We start from the raw sequence: 20,497 nt of genomic DNA, 5'->3' as shown, positions 1-20,497 counted from the left end.
TATGTTGGACAGTCACAGAAGAGAGAAAGATGTATTTGTATTAGAAACACTCACACAGCAGTGTTTTCTGTAATTTAATGCCAAGGTAATATAACATAAACTATAATATAGTTTTTATAAGTAGTAAATACTGTATAATGTTGTAAATGTACATACATGTTATATATATAAAAAAAAATGAAAATAATAATAATAAAAAAACTACTAGATTAACAATGTTAATAACTCGTCATCACAGTCTGTTAAAAGGGTCCATTAGGATTAAGCTGATAATTAAGCTGATAATTGGAAAAAATAAAATCATGATTGCAAATGTGATATACAACTTCAATTAGGTTTATTAGGCCCCAGTGATGTTATGTTAAGGCATGGAGTTAGGGGTGGAACATTTTTTACATTTTCATACGAATCACATCACACCAATCCATGAAAGCACAAAACACAATGCATTGTGTCTCCCAGCACGTGTTCTCCCAAAGTTTAAATGATAAGCATTAGCAGTGCTTTCCCTGTGTACAAACAGGGAAACAAATAACTCTTTTAATGAATCTTTTCATGAATCGTTCAAAACAACTCTCAAGAGTGGAGTTTTACATATTACCTGCAGTAATTTAGTCTCGAAATTAATTTTTCTGAAGATTCGCTTTTTGTACTAATTCAGTTCAATTCACATTTATTTGTATAGCGCTTTTCACAATACACATCATTTCAAAGCAGCTTCACAGAAAGTGCATGAGTCAACATTACAATTTAGAGTCATCAAAGATTCAATTATTGTTGTGCAGAAAAAAATATACTTACACGGTTACACACCTCGGGTCGTAAGCGACCCTATACAATTTTTGCACAAAAATGAATTGGAAAACAGGCATTCTTTTATAATTGTATTATTTATTTTTGTCGTTATCTTGTTTATAATGAATTGATTGAGGAATACTAAGAAGGCTGATGTCTGATTTTAAAAACTGAATGAGGAGGAGGGTAGTGGATGACATCCCGGGTCACTAAAGTGTTGTTCTTGGGAGCTTGTTATCGTATAGGTATTAACACATTAGCTAGCTATGTATATATGAAATGAAGTTTTGTTGCTGTTAAACGGTATACGTTTCACCCAAGTAAGTAGATAGTAATATAATTACTCACTCTCACTTAAATTACTGACCTGCTCGAAAATCTGTAAGTGACTTAGAATCGATTTTTTGTTTGTTTGCGATAGACCTTAGTCAGGGTAGCACCCTGACAAGACGTTCATTTATTTTTGGACAGGAATGAAAATGAGGCTGCAAGCAATAGAAGTACACTGCGTTCAATGAATCGTACTGTCGTTTAACATACTGATTGTTCAGCTGACGAAACTTGTTTTTCTTTTTAAAACAAAGCTTTCAGAAGACAAAAAGCTCAGGGACATGTCGATTTTGTCGTTGTGTTTAATAGACAATGTTGTGGTGATTTACAGTTTTTTTCAGTCGCTAACAAGCGTTTGTCCAGCCAGTGTTCACATTTTCAAAACTCTAAACACAATTAGCACAGCATCGGTCTTTTGTGGCCATACCTTTCACACATTTCTTGTCGTTTTCACACAATATGCAGTCAGTGAACACATTTCCACAACGCTTACATTTTCTTAACAGACAAGCTATACCTCCCAACAAAATTATGGATTGTTTTTGTAGTATTTACAAATGTTAACACACAACATCCCACAATAGCAAAAACAATATTCCAAACCTTAGATACAGTATGGACTGCATTTATTTATTTACCATTTACATGAAACTTTTACCATTTTTGTAAATGTCATGATTTTAGCTAAATGTGATTTTGATTGCTAGCAAAATGTGTTGCTTTTGAACAATGTCATGAAGAATTACATTTTACACAATGTATTACATGAAACAGAAATCAGTTATTTAATATTGTACTACGTAATATTTCACAATATGAAAGTTTATAAAAACCTCTGCTTCTGCAATGATATCAGTTCAAAAACAATATATCAATGAGAGAGTCAAGGAGCTACAACGACAATATGTCCAGGTATAGTGTAGTATATTCAATTCAATGTCTAGTTCTATAAGCTTTGCACTTTGCAAGTTGGTAACCTACACAGTAATAGGTTACAGTACAGTATAGTATACAGTAATGACATGATTTACATAAACTTTGTTTTGAGAGTTATGGAATTGGAGGCCAGCCAGGCCCCTCATGAATTCATATACATATACTGTAGATGAGACAGGATTCAATCTGGCCAAAAGGCGTCAACCTGGACGAAATGTAATGTGGAGGTGGAAGGTTTATGACCATCAGCCACATGAGCAGATGTCCCTCCTTGAAGCCATGGATGCTGGCTCCAAGGGTGGATCCAACATACCAAGCAGTTTTATCCCAGGTGCATCGCCTTGGATGATATCAGATGTGATCTTGATGAAAACATGTGGCCTAACCCTGAAGATCGCAGAGATTAGATACAGTAATTTTGTGGGGGGGTTTGTCCCCCCCGCTTTTTTTTTGCTGTTGTTTTTTTGTTCAGAATGCTCTTGTGTGTTTCATGGATATTTTGTTCACTGTGTAAGCAATACTGTAAAACTTTTTCTGTTCTATCAAACCGTGTTTCTACTGTACCTCCTGTAGTAAACAGTAAAGGAATAAAAACTGATTTGCTTTTTATTGGAATGCTTACGAATGTGAACAGTACTGTACATGTGGACAGTTCCCAACCAAGAATTTAGTGTAAAATGGTGGATTGCTTGTTTTGCATGCAAATACCTGTAAAACTGAAACATAAAAGTCTATGCAGTTTTAGTAATGTCAACAATAGCCAGGATTTTGAAACCTGGTGTACTTTGATTGACTGCATGTACCTTGTGAAGTGAAAACAAGTGTTATTCTTTGACAGAAAAATTTCATTTTGAGTCAGATTTCCAGTGTTTTGGTAAAGTTAGTGTGTGCAGAGAAACATGTGTTCTGTTTTGAAATGAAGAGTTAGTATATATTTAACTAAATGTGTTTTTGAGAAGACAATTAACCATTTGGCCAATTGTGTTTTGTAGGTGTGAGTCTGTGTTAAGAGTTTAGAAAAAGTATCTGAAGTATGGGTAAGCGCTTGTTAGCGATTGAAAAAAACTGTAAATATCGATAATGATATGAATTTGAATCGCTTTTGTCTTTCGTAGGTATGTCAAGAATTGCTCAAGAATGAAACTCTCTGCAGTAACTCTAAGAACCACAAAGAGGACGAGGAGATTCAGACGTCAGCCTCCTACATCCTTCTTCTGTTCAACGCCACCCTGAGCCTGCTCTCCATCCCTCCGGCTATAATGCTGGGCTCCTGGTCTGACCGCACTGGCCGTCGCTTGGTCATGGTGTTCCCTTCTCTGTTGTCCCTGCTGAGTGGGGGTTTGCTCTTGGCTGTGGCCCTGTTGGGAAACATCAGTGTTTACTGGACCCTGCTGGCTGCTGCCCTCACAGGCCTGACAGGTGGACATGTCTCCATTTTCCTCAGCTCCTTCAGCTACCTGGCCGACTTGACCATGGGCTCCAGCTCCAGTCGCACTTTACGTATGGCCGTGGCCGAGTCCATGATCTTTGTGGGCGGTACAGTGGGTTTCCTCCTTGGTGGATTTTTGGATCAAGAATTTGGGCCCAAGGCAGCGTTCGGGGCTTACATTGGCTGCCACGTCCTGGCATTACTTTATATTGCGCTTTGGCTGAGAGACCCTTCGACAGGGAAAAATACATGTATATCTGCCTATAAAGAGGATACAGATGAGCAATGTTCTCCAGCAGACCAGTCTCGGCTGTCTATCCTAAAGTACGCCAAGCTGTCTTTCAAAGCAGTGTTCAAGAGGAGGTCAGGGCAGCAGAGACTGAAATTGCACCTTCTCATTCTCTGCACCTTCATAAATAACCTGGTGGCTATTGGTCAGTGCAAACACGAACATACACACACACACACACACACACACACACACACACACACACACACACACACACACATATATATATTCAGTGTGTCGCAGCAGTATGCAGGTTAATCTCAAGAAACCTGTCAAGAATATGTCAAGATCACATTTAACCCCCAAAAAATAAAAATTGTTGCAGTTTTTTCATGACAATTAACCACATTGTCCCCGAAATACAGTAAAAGTTCCTGTAATAGTAATAATAACTATTATTATAATTAAATATTCAAATTAATTTAAAAATCATTTTTATTTATTCAATTAAATAATTTATTATTTATGATTTAATAATATTTGTTTATTTCAAATCGGTATGTATACATTATATTATAAATGATATTAATAAATTAAATAATTAAACAAATACTACCGTGATCTATACTTATATGACATATTTACATATTTGTAATTCATGCAAGTAAGCATATATTTATATAATACTACTAAAATAATTGACCTACTCGAAATTATGTTGGTAATGTCCATAAAAGTAGATTTCTTTATTGTAATTTTTATTTATTATTTATTTGTAATTAATTGTAATAATTGTTGTTAAAATGTCACACACATAATATGTATATATTGTATATATATTTAAGAATACATTAACTTTTAGTAAAGAGAGTTTGAAATGAAATATATATGAGATAATGAAATAACACTGCATAAACATTCATTTAAAAATAAAACTTTAAAAATAGTTGTTCCAGCTTTGAGAAGGCTGTAATGAATGATGAGTGCATCTAATACGTGCCCTGTGGTGGAGTCGGCTGTGATGATGGCACTGAGCCACTGCAGGGAGCTTTTAAAGCACTCCATCTGAGTACTGTCACTCCTGAGGCCAGAGAGAGACATGGGGATTTCTATAGATGTCTCTACCATGTTCCATAAAGTCTTAAAATGAGTTATTAGTGGTCTTAAATATTAGCATCTTTAATTTTGTCGAATTTAATTGTCGTTATTTGGTTCATAATTAACGTTCAATCATCTCACACACTGTACTGCTTTGAAAAACATTGATCTTTGAAAGTCATGCCAACAAAGAGTTGGAGAGAGGGTGGACATAAATAATAATGTGTTTTTATGTGCATTTGTCTCTGCAGGGGATCAGTCGATCTTGCTGTTGTATTTGATGTACGAGCCTCGAGAGTTTACGACTGCCCTGTTTGGGGTTTTTAACTCTGTGAGGATGCTCTTGTTGGTAAGTGGTCTTGTTTAATGCAGTAATGCTTTCTCTGATGACTCATGTCTCTCAGCTCTCTCTGAGTGGAGATCAGTGGATGTCCTTGAAATGCCACTAAATCTGTGGATTTCAGGCTCAAACAGCAGTGGCCCTGCAGAACGGCCATTGACTGGACACAGCTGCAGTGTATCTTTGCTTTCTCTTCATTTGATTCTCTTCTCTGCTAGCACACACAGCTGAGCACGAGCACAAGGTTTTGCGGTCTCGTTTTTGGTTGAAAACGGTGTTGTGTAAACGGCCCCTAAATTAATAACTAATGATTTTTACAACTGAAATGAATCAATGCTGAACTTACTTAAACTGGACTTCTAGACTTCTTAAACTTTCTTCTAGCCCTTGTGCTGTGTTGAAAACCCAACAACACTTGTGACGTTCCCGGTCAAAAATGACCGACCTGCAAATATTTGCTTATAAATATCTCGTTATGCTATACCTTATCACCAAATTTTGGATTCAATCTTTTTGTCAGCTTGTTTTCTTTCAATTAGGACGGGTTTTGTATTTATTTTTTAAACTGATTGATCATAGGCCTCATTGATCTGAGCCTCACTGTTTTGAGGATAAAGTTCATCTCCGTGAAAAAGATAGTCGGTAATACTCAAAATAGTTTGTTTGTGCACATTAACATGTATGTGTGTGTGTGTGTGTGTGTGTGTGTGTGTGTGTGTGTGTGTGTGTGTGTGTGTGTGTGTGTGTGTGTGTGTGTGTGTGTGTGTGTGTGTGTGTGTGTGTGTGTGTGTGTGTGTGTGTGTGTGTGTGTGTGTGTGTGTGTGTGTGTGTGTGTGCGAGTATGCATGGATCCACACATGCACAGGTTTGAGGCCCACATTTTTGCAAGCCCACATTGTACATGTGAACATGGACATGATGAACACACTATTTGCTTCTCTGATTTTCGACTCCCCCATTCATTTTCATTGGGCAGTCATTTTTGACCAAATAAGTTCAGATCAATGAGGCCTACGATCAATCAGTTTAAAAAATAAATACAAAACCCGTCCTATTTGAAAGAAAACAAGCTGACAAAAAGATTGAATCCAATATTTCGTGATAAAATAACATAAGAGATTTATAAGGCTGGTCATTTTTGACCAGGAACATCACAAGTGTGACTTTGTGCCATTTTGTACAAAATCAAAGCATTTCAAAACAAATTTCCTGGTTAAACATGAAAGCACACTAGTGTGATAAACAGTGCACTTTTTTTTTTTTTTTACCATATTTTTATGTAAAATTGACAAAATTATCCACAAATAACGCTTTTTTCACTCAAAACCTGAGGTATGTAAGCTCAGATCAAAAAGGCCTACGCTCGATCAATTCCAAAAAGAAATACAAAACCCATCCTAATTGAAAGAAAACAAGTTGACAAAAAGATTGAATCCAATATTTGGCGATGATGTAGCATAATCAGACATTTATAAGCAATTTTTTGTAGGCCGGTCATTTTTGACCGGGAACACCAGAAGTGTTACAGTGTGGAAAAAAACCCACAAAAAGTATAAAAAAGTTTTTGGGAAGTTGTTAGACTCTGGGTGAGTAAAGTCAGTAAATTTTAGTCCAATGCAATAACATTCCGAAATAGCAATTTCGGCACGGGTCAAAATGACCCAAACACAAAATGAGGGCTAGTGCTGCTCTACAGCCAAAACAATCTTTATTGCATTATTTTCCTGTTATCACTGTAAAGCTGCTTTGAAACAACCTGTATTGTAAAAAGCTCTATATAAATGCAGGTGACTTGATTTGACTTGACGATGTCCTTGCTCAAACACCCCTTTGATAACCTATTTCTTGAAAATAAGTTTTGAGATTTAGTCAGAAAGGAAACGATGGGGTGAAGATAAGGTAATGACACAACTCTTAACAGACAACACACCTTCAATTTCAGCATCAGTTAATTCAGCTCCATAAGGGCTGCAGTGATACGGGACAAAGGCACATGTTCATTCACATGCTGTCAAAACAAGAATGTACAGGTAGGTTATTGTGGACAGCAATGTTCCAGTCTTTATGACTGTGACTATAAAGATGTGCCATCTGAAATCATATTAAAGGTCTTAAATGAGCAAATGATTGTCACATGTCAAATGTAATTGGGACTATATTTCACAATTTCTCATAGTCGTACAATTGTAATCTCACATTGTGACAATATTTCTTGTTTTAATCTTTATCTCAGTTACCTTTTTAATCTTTTGCTTTGAAGCAGAAACATGCTTCTATACATGCACTGGGGAGTGGATAATTAACATGATTTCATTGACGGTTTTATAGTATTTACAACGTTGTTTGTTTTTTTGTAGTGCTTTTGTGCTATCTTATTTGATAAGTGATATTTTTGGTTTGAAGCAATTTGCTTCCCATTTACACTACCATTTGGGGTAAGTAAGATTTAATTTTTTTCTGAAAGAAATTAATACTTTTATTAAACAGCAATGCACTAAATTGATCAAAAGTGACAGTAAAGACTTATACATTGTTACAAAACATTTCTGTTTCAAATAAATGCAGATTTTTTAAACTTCTATTCATTAAATAACATATGGAAGCTTTTTCTGCCACTTAATAAAAACTAAAAAAGGTAATTGCAATCTCACAATTCAGACTTTTTTTCTCAGAATTGCATGATATAAACTCACAATTGTGAGTTCTAAAGTCAGAATTGCAAGAAATAAACTAAGAATTGCGAAAACAGAACTCACAATTATGACTTTTTTTCACGGAATTTCGAGTTTATATCTAGCAATTGTGATTCTCAATTATCAGAATTCTGAGATGTAAACTCACAATAGTAAGAAAAAAAATCCTCAGAACTGGCCTTTGTAACTCGACTTTTGTAAAAAGAAAGAATTGTGAGATAAATGTAATTTTTTTTAATTAATTAAATTTAATTCTTTTCATTACATAGCGGAAACAAGCTTCCATATGAACAAAATATATCACGCTTTCTATACAAATATTAATCAGCACACCTATTTTTTTACATCGATAATGCAAAACGTTTCTTGAGCACCAAATCAGGATATTTGAATGATTTCTGAAGACTGGAGTTATGGCTGATGAAAATTCAGCGTTGACATCACAGGAATAAATTATATTTAAAATATATTAAATAGAAAACAGGTATTTTAATGGTTTTTACTGTGTTTTTTTATCAAATGAATTGCTGAGCATAAGAGACATCTTTCAAAGCATAAAACAATCTTAAGACCCCAACATTTTTAACTAGCGTACATTTCTCACAGATAGCATGAAGTGAAGCATACTGAATACTGCTGTATGTTCTGTTTCGGGAAGAAAGTAAAACTAGTGAATTGTGAGTTTCACTATTGATTGAGGTGCTCCTTCACCGTGGCATTAGCTGAATAGCTCTGCAGTTTGAGACGGTCTGTACAGAAGTAGGGATGGGAAAGAGGTTGAAGGCAGCTTTGTTTTTGTCACCTGCCATGGGAAACTCTTCTTCTGAGCAGGTCGATGCTGTGTCTTAGAGTGACACTTAAACAAAGCCTGCCAGTTTAAAGAGCACCCTTCCTGATTGGTGAGGTGATGGCTCTCCATTGATACCGGGATGCAGCACTGGGGTTCCAATCGCTTTGCTGCCTTTTGTGTGGAAGCCGAAGGCATCGATCCTGATGGAACCTATTATACACTCTGTCAGTAGGGGATGTCAGCTAGCGAGCCGCCACCCAATACGTTAAGCAAAAAGTTTTAATTAACCGCAATTGAAAGAGTCAATTGAGGGAAAAAAAGGACAGACAAAGGAACTTTTTTAAATACAAAGGCATCGCGGAGGGGAGCTGATCTTGTGCTTCTAAAGATCTGAGGCTTCAAAATCTTGGCTCACATGGCTCCACGCTTGCGGTTTTTATAAATGGCTGCAGGGCTGGAATTGACTTGTAATTAGGGTGGCGTGGAGTTGGAGAGGAATTATTAAACACTCCAGGCTCTAATGAGTTGATGAAAGTAAAAACACGGAGCGTTGACCTTTTCCGTGGAATGTTTATGCATTCCCATTATGTTTTCTGCTGCGAATCAGAGGCGGTGGCAAAGTCTGTTGACACCGGGTAATTAAATCAGAACTGTTTGCATGAGCAGCCAGGGCAAATGAGTCACGCCACGTCTCGCGCACCTCTCACGCGTGTTCACACGCAAACGTGGAAGCAGGTGAGTTCGCTTTCAAGTGCTCTCAGCCGTTCTGAGTGAAACAGCCTGACTGCTTTTGACACTGTTACATCAGGCACAAACCCTGAAGGTTAATTAATGCACTGTTACAAGCATCTGAGAGAATATAAATATGTATGGGCTTTGTTTTTATACAAGCTGAACCCCAGAAATGTCTAGTGCTTAGTGCCGTGATCATGCATTTCAGATATTATGCAACTTTTATATTACATTATTCGACACCAGCATCATTTTAAAATTTTTAAATGATCATAGTACGACCTAAATAATTGGTGATCAAATACAGGTGAAAAATTCCATAGATTTACACTGTAGGAGGGACCTGAGACAAATATCTCTGAGCCTCCTAGCTAATATCAACAATACTCTAGCTACAAATCACAGCAAATGCATAGCAACATTATGGCAAATACATATAACCAGGGCTTGACATCGATGCCATGGGGAAAAACTGCCATATAGATATTTTTAATGTTATCTCATATTTTGGCAGCAGGTATATTAGGCTTTTTACAAGGGACTCTGGATTACATTTATGGGTAATGCAGTTAAAGTTTTTTTTATTATACGTGGATCTTAAAGTGAAATGAATTAGGGTAAGCTAACAATGAACCAATAGCTGATTAGATAATAATGGATCCATTTAGATTTTCTTCCATTTACATTCTTTGCTCATTTTCAAGGCATTTAAATACAATAGGGTGCTTCAGTTATAATTGACTGAGCGTCAACCAAATTATGGCAGTTTTTTTTTATCCTAGCACAGATGTAACCTTCTGTGATGCTCTCTGACAGGGCTTTGGTCTGCTGGGTCTATTCCCTGTGCTGATGAGGTGTATTAAGGAGATGACTTTAGCAAAACTCAGCGCTGTGTTCAGAATCGCCTCTTACGTCCTACTCGCCTTCTCAAACAACACATGGATGGTCTTCCTTGGTAAGTTCCCATCACTCATATGACTCATTTAAATTATGTATTGACACAATGAAGCTCCTTGCAAAGATATTGTGCATGAAGAATGATCCGTAAAATCATTGTCAAGTTAATTTTGCAGAAGGGTCAATGACATGATGCTCATTTATTTTGTCCAGGCCTGTTAATTAATTCAAAAAGACATTAAAAATGCAATTCATACATACAATAACTTGAATACACATCTTCTATGATAAGCATGTTGTTGCTTTCTGAATTAAAATTCATTTTGATATTTTCTTATGGGTGTAAAGTAAAAAATGCCAGGGTGACACGTCAACTCTCCTGATATCATCAAAATACTGTAATTATTTTAAATATTATATATTGCACTACTGTCTAATAATAAAATAATAATATACTGTATATACTTTTATTTGGTAAGGATGTAATAGTAAAAGTGTGGACATTTATGTTACAAAATATTTATATTTCAAATAAATGCTGTTCTTTTGAACTTTCTATTCGTCAGAAATTCCTAAAAACAAAGTATCATGCTTTCCACAAAAATATTAAGCAGTACAACTGCGTTCAACATTGATAATAGTAAGAAATGTTTCTTGAGCAGCAAATCAACATATTAGACTCATTCAGCTTTGCCATCACAGGAATAAATTACTATACATTTTTTTTGATCAAATAAATTCAAAGAGATTTGTTACAAAAAGATTTAAAAAATCTTTAAAAGTAAAATGCGATTTACCGTGACACGGTAAGGTTTTACTCTCAGAAATCTCAAGACTGTTATAAACAACACAACTGAGCCTATTTCAAATCTGTCCGCGAGCCTCAAAGCACATCTCTCTTTCCTAAAACAATGTAGATTTCTTTTGTCTGTATGTGACATGCACAAAGCGATTTCCACTCGAGGCCTGACATTCTTCACTTCAGCTGACTGTTTTAACAAGACAGTCAAATGGGTAAATGGGTAAAAAGTCTACCTGACCAGACTATTTATGGTTCACATCCTCACTGCTGTCTGAACTCCATGCCTTGTTCCAGAAGGGCTACACCTCCAAAGAAGAGTTCTCAGTGTGGTAAGCAATGATAACATTGTGGAAGACGGCCACTCTCAGGGAGAGACAGCCGGATCAGAGTTAATACTGTTAATTAATTAAATGATTGAGGAAATTGTTATTCTAATCGATGTGACGGACTAAAGCCATTTAAAGGGAGATGAGTGGCGGCTCTGATGAATAATCAGTGCCAGGGAAGGTGGAATTTGCTTGCTGGTCTTTTCTTTTGGCTGCGATAATGAGGGGCACAGCGGTGGCACACGGGAGTCATAACCTCTATTCTGCTAGTACAGCGCATGTGTGGTGTGTGCAGAACCGGCACACACACTGACGCGTGCACAGATACACCTCACCGCATACGCATCAACGCAAATGCAGAAAACATTTTGTTCTCTTGAGGATCTACTTTTCTTGATCATGCATGATCAGGCTGCCGAGACGAGCGAGTGACTTTACATTCTGAGCTATTAGGAAAAGCCCACGCTCTGTAATCACAATTACCTCTCAGAATTCCATGCATATAGATTAAGCTCATGAATTATTGAATATTCCATTTAGATTCACTTACTTCAGAACTGGTTACATTTTTCTAGTCTCACCAGATTAGTTAATTGTGGCTTATGTGTAACTTTAAGTGATGTTTTTGTTGTGTAAGCTGTGTTTTATATGTGTAGGTCTATGTATTCATTATTGTTTACTATTAATCTTAACGGTTTTCTAAAGTGGTATTTGTCCTGTGGTTTTGCAGTTGCTGTAGTCGGTGCTCCAGCTGGTATCAGCCAAGCAGTGATTCGTTCTTTGTCTTCTGCCATTGTGGGACCTGATGAACAAGGTACTGTGTTAGAAATTCACGTTCACACAGAACCATGCTAAGAGAGAAAGCTGAAAGAGGTAAAATGAGAGAGAAAGAGAGACACACACCACAAACAAGAAAGTACTAAACGTATGGTGGTACTGCCATGTTGTTTTGTAAATTCCTGAGTAGTCCTTTTGGAAATTAATGTACAGTATGGTGTGAAAATGACAATGAATCTGCCCAAAACACATGGTTACTACAGTTTTACTATAGAACGCCATGGTTAATTTTACCATAGTAAAATATGGAGATACCATACTAGCATTATGATTTTTTTTTGCTATGGTGTCAAGGTATTTATTTGATACCATAGATACCAACCATAGAAACCAATGGTAATACTATGGTTTTAGGATACAGACACAGCACAAATTTTTAGACATGGTAGCATGGTACAATCTTTTTTTTTTGTAAATATGAATCAGTGACCACATATTTACCATTGTTTTCCTACAGTAAGTTTCTGGATAGATACCAGTACCATCATTCAGTACTATGTTGTTACCATCTAATACCATCACTGTGTTTTTTTTTTTTTTGCGAGGGCATGATCCTTTGTGTAATGTGTAATAATAATTTAAAAAATTGTTACATTTATATATATTTTCTGGGTACTCAAAGTGCTTTACATGGAAGGGGGAATCTCCTCAACCACCACCAATGTGCAGCATCCACCTGGATCATGCGACGGCAGCCATATTGCGCCAGAACGCCCACCACACACCAGCTTACTGGTGGAGAGGAGACAGTGATGAAGCCAACCAGTATATATATATATGGGGATGATTAGGAGGCCATGATGGATAGAGGCCAATGGGCAAATTTGGCCAGGATGCCGGGGTTACACCCCAACGATTTTTAATGACCACAGAGAGTCAGGACCTCAGTTTAACATCTCATCCGAAGGACGGTGCTCTTTGACAGTATAGTGTCCCTGTTACTATACTGGGGCGTTAGGACCCACACAGACCACAGGGTGAGCGCCCCCTGCTGACCTCACTAACACCTCTTCCAGCAGCAACCTGGTTTTCTCAGGAGGTCTCCCATCTAAGTACTAACCAGGCTCAACCCTGCTTAGCTTCAGTGGCCAACCAGTCTTGGGCTACAGGGTGATATGGCTGCTGGCACACAACATCGTGGCTTTCTTCTCCCTGTTCAATCTACAAGCCCACAAATGAGCTGAAATACCGTGAGGAAAGTGTTTTGACCTTCACCATGACGAATTGAATTGAGTCATGCTTTTATTCTACATCTTTACTTTCTTTGACATTTGTTGCTGCCTGATAACGTAGCTAAAAGCCCAAGATTTAATCTCCATTGTCCTTTCACAAATCCTTAATGAGAGGCATCGCAGCATGCATAATTAACTGGGAAACCGAACACCGGCTTTCTCAAAAAATCATAGAATTATCAAACTCGGCTAAGTGGAAAACAACGCAAGAGGAACAGAGAAACAACAAACAACATCTTGAGCAGACTTTCATATTCATATCCACCCTCGTTTCCACTCACGCTGCATGCAGCTGAAAGCCAGGCCGACAGGAAACATCCATTTAGTTTGTGGAAACACACAAACATCTTTCTTCCCATTAGTTTTATTTATTTTCCTGTTGATGTAAGAGTGATACAACTGTGAAAGGACATAGTGATGACAGGCCATGTCCATCCATAAATGCACTGTTTTCACTGTGCAAGTTGCCCATTTCCACTTTGACAGCCTTTTCAGTGCTTGTGTCTTAGATTGCATGTGTCACTGAATCTATTGCAGTTACCAGTCATTCAGGGGCACTCGCACAACTTCTAGCTTCTGCGAAGATCAATACGTATTGCATGTTCCAGGCACTTACAGGCTGCCCCGATGCTCCGCGACTCATTCTGCTCCAGTTAGTCAGAGCAGTCACGAAGTTCAGAGTAGCTCAGGGAGATATTTTATCAAAATGGTTTAAACCATTATTCATGCCAACAATCTACTGCACAGACCTCAGTTTCCGCGACCATTACTCTTTCATTCAGATAAAATCACGGGTTAGGAATTTCAGGTGCATCCACGGCATATTAATGAATCGGTACTGGTTTTATCCAGAACTGTTTAGATATCTTTATCAGTTAGTAAAGGAGGGTCACAGACTGACTACTTAAAATCATGTTTTCAATGCAGGGGTAATTTTTGGGCTCCACTAATATTGAAATAATATTATAATCCATCCATCCAACTTTATTATACACTTTAAAGTCCCCCTGTAGTCAAGCATTTTATCCCTTAAAACTCATCTTTGATCACCAAAATGACATTTAAAAGTTTTTTTTTCCTGCCTTAAAATAGCTTGAATGTAACTACACCCTTGCTTCATTTAGTATCCACAGTTCTACGGATATGCAAATTAGCCCCGCCTCCACTCACTCACACCAGCTCAGAAATCCACTCGTTGACGATCACGTTGACGTGATTGGTTACAAGGTAGTTTGTGACGTCAGAAACACCAGCGATTTTAAATTGCATTTTTGAGACTTTCTTTGGTTCACAGCAGTTTTAAGGAGAATTTGTACATAGTTTGTCTTAAAGCATATTAAAAACACCACATAGACATTTAAACAACATTAAAAGCTTGATTTTCACCACAGGGGGACTTTAAAGCTGCAGTCTGTAACTTTTTGTTCAAAATTGATCTAATAAGTGACTACGTCATGAATCGATTTTCCAAACCGTGTTTTTGTCTTATCCTGAATCACTACAGTACACCTATAACAAGTGTTTATATTAGGACTATTTTAGACTGGTTCATGTTGCACCGCTGCGGAGTAGCCCGGTACCTGCGTGACTCGTCATAAACATACACAAAGAGAAATAGCTCCGGCAATGTTCTTCCGCAGGACACATGCAGTTCTGTTTATTAACCGCTAGAGTGCCAAAAGTTACGGACTGTAGCTTTAAACATACAACAAAACTATTCCCACCTCATGCATTAAGGCCATTTATTATTTTCTATTGTCTGATTGGATTTCCCAGGGACCCCATGTACTTTAATGCACTATAGGTGATTTGGATAAAAGTGTCTGTCAAATGTAGCCTATCAATATTGAAATTGCACAACAGGTGTTTGGTCTGAATTTTAGTATAATACTTTGTGCTCCATAAACTAAATTAATAAGTACAAATGACTACTGCATATATGTAAATTCTCTTATTTTTCATATTTTCCCCTCAGTCTTACAGCAATATCAAGACTATTGAAACTTCCGTTTCATGCATGTTTATCGAAGTTTTTTGTGTTGTTATTTTTGTGTTTCTAAAATGATCATCTTCTCATTATATTAGTATTTTGATGAACTGATATTTCAAAAAGTTAGACGGCCTGAAATGTTACTGAAGTCCATAAGATGTTTTACACTTCTTTTTTCTTTATGCACATTTTACTCTTAAAAATATTCCAAGAAATCTGTGTTAATCATGTAAAATGCAACATGAATTCACTCAAATGTATTTCCCACAGCCAATTGAGTCTGGTTCAGCTGAATTTCTCTAGATGTCTGTTTCATGTCTTTATTGACCTGAATTTTGCTGTCCTCAGGTGCCATGTTCTCCTTCTCTGCCTCAGTGGAAGCGACCTGCATCCTCATTGCTTCTACGATCTTTAACGGGCTGTACCCCCTGACCCTGACTACTGTTCCTGGGATGCCCTACATCATCATGGCGGTCTTCATGCTCATCGTGCTCATTCTCTTGCAGTAAGCTCATCATTTTTTTTATATGTAAAGTGAATATAGAGACTGCAAAATGTAATATATTTTTATTATTTAGTTTATACACCATGCAAAAGACAGGGTACAATTTTCTTACTTTCTAATGCTCACAAAGGCTGCATTTATTTGACCAAAAATACTTGCTTTTCCGAGGAGGGACAAACCATACACCGGCGACAGGGTGTTGGGCGCCCAATGCATAAGGGCAACAAAGGCTATCTCTTCTGGTCTAAGCCAACAGAAGGTCTATTGTGGTACAAGTTACACAAAAATGTAATAAAGGTTATCAGTCCATCAAACTCTGCTGTGTATGGGGCTGCATAGCCTCAGACCAATCAGAGTGCCTATGAAGACCCCTGTCCACCGTCGAAAACGCCTGCAGTGGCACGCGAGTGTCGGATCTGGACTGACTTTGGAGCAATGGAAGAAGGTCACCTGATCCGATGTGTCCTGTTTTCTTTTACATCACATTGATGGCCATGTATATGTGCACCATTTATCTGAAGAAGTGATGGCACCAGGATTCACTGTGGGACGACGATAAGGCGGTGGAGGGTGTGTGATGCTCTGGGCAATGTTCTGCTGGATATATATACACAACAGCATATTAGGCATGTGGTCATAATGTTCATTTGTATATATATAACTAATCAGCAAATCAAATGGTCAAAATGATCTGCTGAAGTTCAGACTGAGCACTAGAATGGGGAAGAAAGGTGATTTAAGTGAGTTTGAACAGTGGCATGGTTGTTGGTGCAAGACAGGCTGGTCTGAGTATTTCAGAAACAATTGAACTAATGGGATTTTCACACACATCCATCTCTAGGTTTTATAGTGAATGGTCCAAAAAATAGAAAATATCCAGTGAGCGCTTGGGTCAGAATTTGGCGTAAACAACATGAAAGCATGGATCCATCCTGTCTTGCATCAACGGTTCAGGCTGGTGCTGGTGGTGTAATGGTATGTCTTGGCAAACTTTGGGCTCCTTAGTATCAATTAAGCATTGCTTAAACGCCACAGCCTACCAGAGTATTGTTGCTGACCATGTCCATCCTTCTTCTGATGGCTACATCCAGCAGGATAACGCGCCATGTCACAAAGCTCAGATCATCTCAAGATGGTTTCTTGAACATGAACAATGAGTTACTCACTGTACTCAAATGGCCTCTACAGTCATATCTCAATCCAGCAGAGCACCTTCGGGATGTGGTGGGACAGGAGATTCGTATCATGGATGTGGAGCCAATAAATCTGCAACAACTGCGTGATTCTGTCAAGTCAATATGGACCAAAATCTCTGAGGAATGTTTCTAGCACCTTATTGAATCTATGCCACAAATAATTAAGGCACTTCTGAAGGCAAAAGAGAGTTTAACCTGGTACTAGCAAGGTGTACCTAATAAATGGCTCGTGAGTTTATATATGTTTGTTCTACAACATAAATTGTAATCTAAAATGTTGCTATGGTTGCTTAAGTACACAACGTTCATTAAAGCAGGCAGAAGTGTTGGGGCTGTTTTCAAACGTTCATATTAGCCCATCTATTCAGTATTTGAAAGGGATACATAAGGACTTCAACCTGAACAGCTCTATTCAAATTATTTGTATAGATCTTTTCACAATACTTGTTTTTCAAAAAGTAGCTTTACAAAGAATAGTGCCTTAAATCCCCAGTGAGCAAGCCAACTCCACATTGGCAAGAAAAAACTCTCTAAGATATTAAAACTGATGAGGCAAAACCCATGGGAGGAACCAAGGCACAGTTGGGGAAGCCCTCCTTCTCAGACTGGCACATATTTAAAAGCAAACGTAAATATGTATATACATGCATGCATACATAAATGTTCATTTGAACAGATGTCATCCAGCTACATAATATTCATTATAATAATATTATTTTAAATACTGGCTAATTTGTTTTTTCAATTAAATGTCATGATCAGTGTTCTCCTATTTTTTGCTTCCACAATTCACAATAGTACCTCAGAAATGCAGTGTGATTGTTGGCATGGCAACCCTTATGATCACAGTTATGGTCTAATTTTAATCTTAATTGCTTGCTTAGTGTCTGGGATAATTGTATTAAATAATTGTTTTTAAGGTAGTGACAAATGGAGCCATAGTTCAATTGGAAATACTGAAAACAAATGATTATTTTAATAGCTTGTTAATAAGATACTCAAATGAACAGATTGAACCGCATTGTCTTTCAAAAATATTTGAACTACCTTCCTACCGAATCAGGGTTGTCATCTGGTGGGCAACCAGGAACACTGTCCCAGGCCCATTATGTCCTTCTGTGGTATACAGTAGTATATCCCAGTGTTTCTTAAAGGGATAGTCCAAAGTTTTGTCATAATTTACTCACCCTCATGTCGTTCCAAACCTGTCAGCATTTCTTTCTTGTGCAAAACATAAAAGAACATATTTTGAAGAATGCTGGTAACTAAACAGTTTTGCTTTCCACTGACTTCCATTGTATGAAAAAAAAAAAAAAAAAAACAGAACTGAAAATGGTTACCAACATTCTTCAAAATAGAAAAGTGTAGAATATCCCTTTAACTTGTTTTCGCTTTAAGATCCGGATTTTGAAATCATTGAAAATTATTGGAAATCAATTGCCAAATCAACATGGTAGCACAATTATTTATCATACTTAATAATTTACAGTTTCAAATGATAAAGGTAACTAATGTGATATTTTAATGCAAAGTTCTTGTTAATATTGTATGCTACGTACTGTAGTTGGCTTAACATGTGTTTTACGTTGAAGTATGTCTGCATCTCCACTGGTTTGATTTTTATTTAGTTGGGGAAGATGAGCATGACAATGTGTGCTGTGTGCTAATACTTGCATTTGTCATGTGGAGAAATACAGAGGATGGCAAATTAGATATTGATCCATCACTAGCGTATTCTTCAGCATTTACAATGAGAGAGGGATGAGCTTAATACACTTCCACTTCTCCACATGTACTACCTGTGATGTGATCACTACAGGTCTAAAGTCAATCTAGAGATTGAGGTCTAGATTTAAATAGTTGCTTAATGTTTTCAAAAGCAAAACAATCTGGAGTGCTTTAAAGGTCACTCCTTATTTGGTGATATCAGTATTATAGAAATGACAATTCACTTTTAAGGTAGTTAAGTGTGGCTACATTGGAGTTTGTGCTGGTTTGAGGGTCTACGACTGTAGAATTAAATGCCTTGTTTGTTTATCAAACACTTTCTTCTAACATAATAGAGCACTGTTTTACAATAATGTGCATTACAATAATGTGATGGAAGTGATGGCTCTTGATAAATGCTCTTTATATAACGGTCTTTCAATTTGCCATTACGGACAGATGGGCTATGTCTATCAAAACACATTAATATCTCATACTCAACCTTGACTACATTGTTACATTAGAGCACGGTGCTAATAGCAACATCAAGGTCATGGGCTTGAATTTCAGGGAAAGCATTAAGTGATATAATTTATACCTTTAAGGCAAATATAAGTTACTTTGAATAAAAGCATCTTCAAAATGCATACATTAACAAAAGTACAAAAGTACATTAACTCAATATAAAGGATTATGTAAAGTTATAAAAATGTATGTAAAAAATTATAATAATTTAAATGTTAAATCACATTAAACAGAAAATTAAAATAATGTATCAGTGTTTCTTTCTTTCTTTCTTTCTTTCTTTCTTTCTTTCTTTCTTTCTTTCTTTCTTTCTTTCTTTCTTTCTTTCTTTCTTTCTTTCTTTCTTTCTTTCTTTCTTTCTTTCTTTCTTTCTTTCTTTCTTTCTTTCCTTTTGTCCATACAATTAAAATCAGTGGTATCTAGTGTATCTATCTTTCAAAATATATCATATCATGTTTTATAAAAGTGACACAGAGGTGAGTAGCCTACTGTTGAAAAAGTTGTTTTTTTGGGGGGGGTTATTAATACTTATTAATACTTTTATCCAGCAAGGATGTATTAAATTGATCAAAAGTGACAGTAAAGACTTTAACATTGTTACAAAAGATTTCCATTTCAGTAACACTTTATTTTACAGTCTTGTTCCCCATGTACTTACTATGTACTTATCATAGTAATTGCAATAACTGGGTAATAACTAGTTACTAACCCTGAACCTACACTTAAACCTAACCTTTACCCATTACCTCATATTACCAGTACTTTCTTAGGAACACTAAGTACATGTAAGTGCATATGCTGTAAAATAAAGTGCAAACTCTATTTCTTTCTTTTAAAACTTTCTATTCATCAGAAAATCATGATTTCCACAAACATATTAAGAAGAACATTAATAATGGCACCAAATCAGCATATTAGAGTGATTTCTGAAGGATCATGTGACATTGAAGACTGGAGTAATCACAGGAAATAATGTTTCTAAAATAGAACACAGTTATTTTAAATTATAAAAATAATTCCCAACATTACTGTTTTTACAGTATTTTTTGATCAAATAAATGATCACAGAATTTTCATCTTCCTTCTTTCAAACATTTGACAAGAAAAA

The 20,497-nt window shown here is 36.7% G+C and overlaps 1 protein-coding gene across 1 annotated transcript in view; it reads left to right on the top strand.

Moving 5' to 3' along the window:
* LOC308707626 (proton-coupled folate transporter) overlaps positions 1-20,497 on the top strand; it is a 31,891-nt gene that overhangs the window by 2,722 nt on the left and 8,672 nt on the right. Inside the window, exons 2-6 of the mRNA XM_081394230.1 lie at positions 3,177-3,924; positions 5,069-5,166; positions 10,189-10,327; positions 12,128-12,211; positions 15,805-15,961. Coding sequence (XP_081250356.1) covers positions 3,177-3,924; positions 5,069-5,166; positions 10,189-10,327; positions 12,128-12,211; positions 15,805-15,961 — 1,226 coding nt within the window. The remainder of the gene's footprint in view (positions 1-3,176; positions 3,925-5,068; positions 5,167-10,188; positions 10,328-12,127; positions 12,212-15,804; positions 15,962-20,497) is intronic.

The sequence above is a fragment of the Scardinius erythrophthalmus genome (assembly GCF_964197995.2).
Source record: "Scardinius erythrophthalmus genome assembly, chromosome: 19".
NCBI classification, from domain to species: Eukaryota; Metazoa; Chordata; class Actinopteri; order Cypriniformes; family Leuciscidae; genus Scardinius; species Scardinius erythrophthalmus.
Note: the sequence above shows the minus strand (reverse complement) of the source record. Positions and strands in the feature narration are given on the sequence as shown.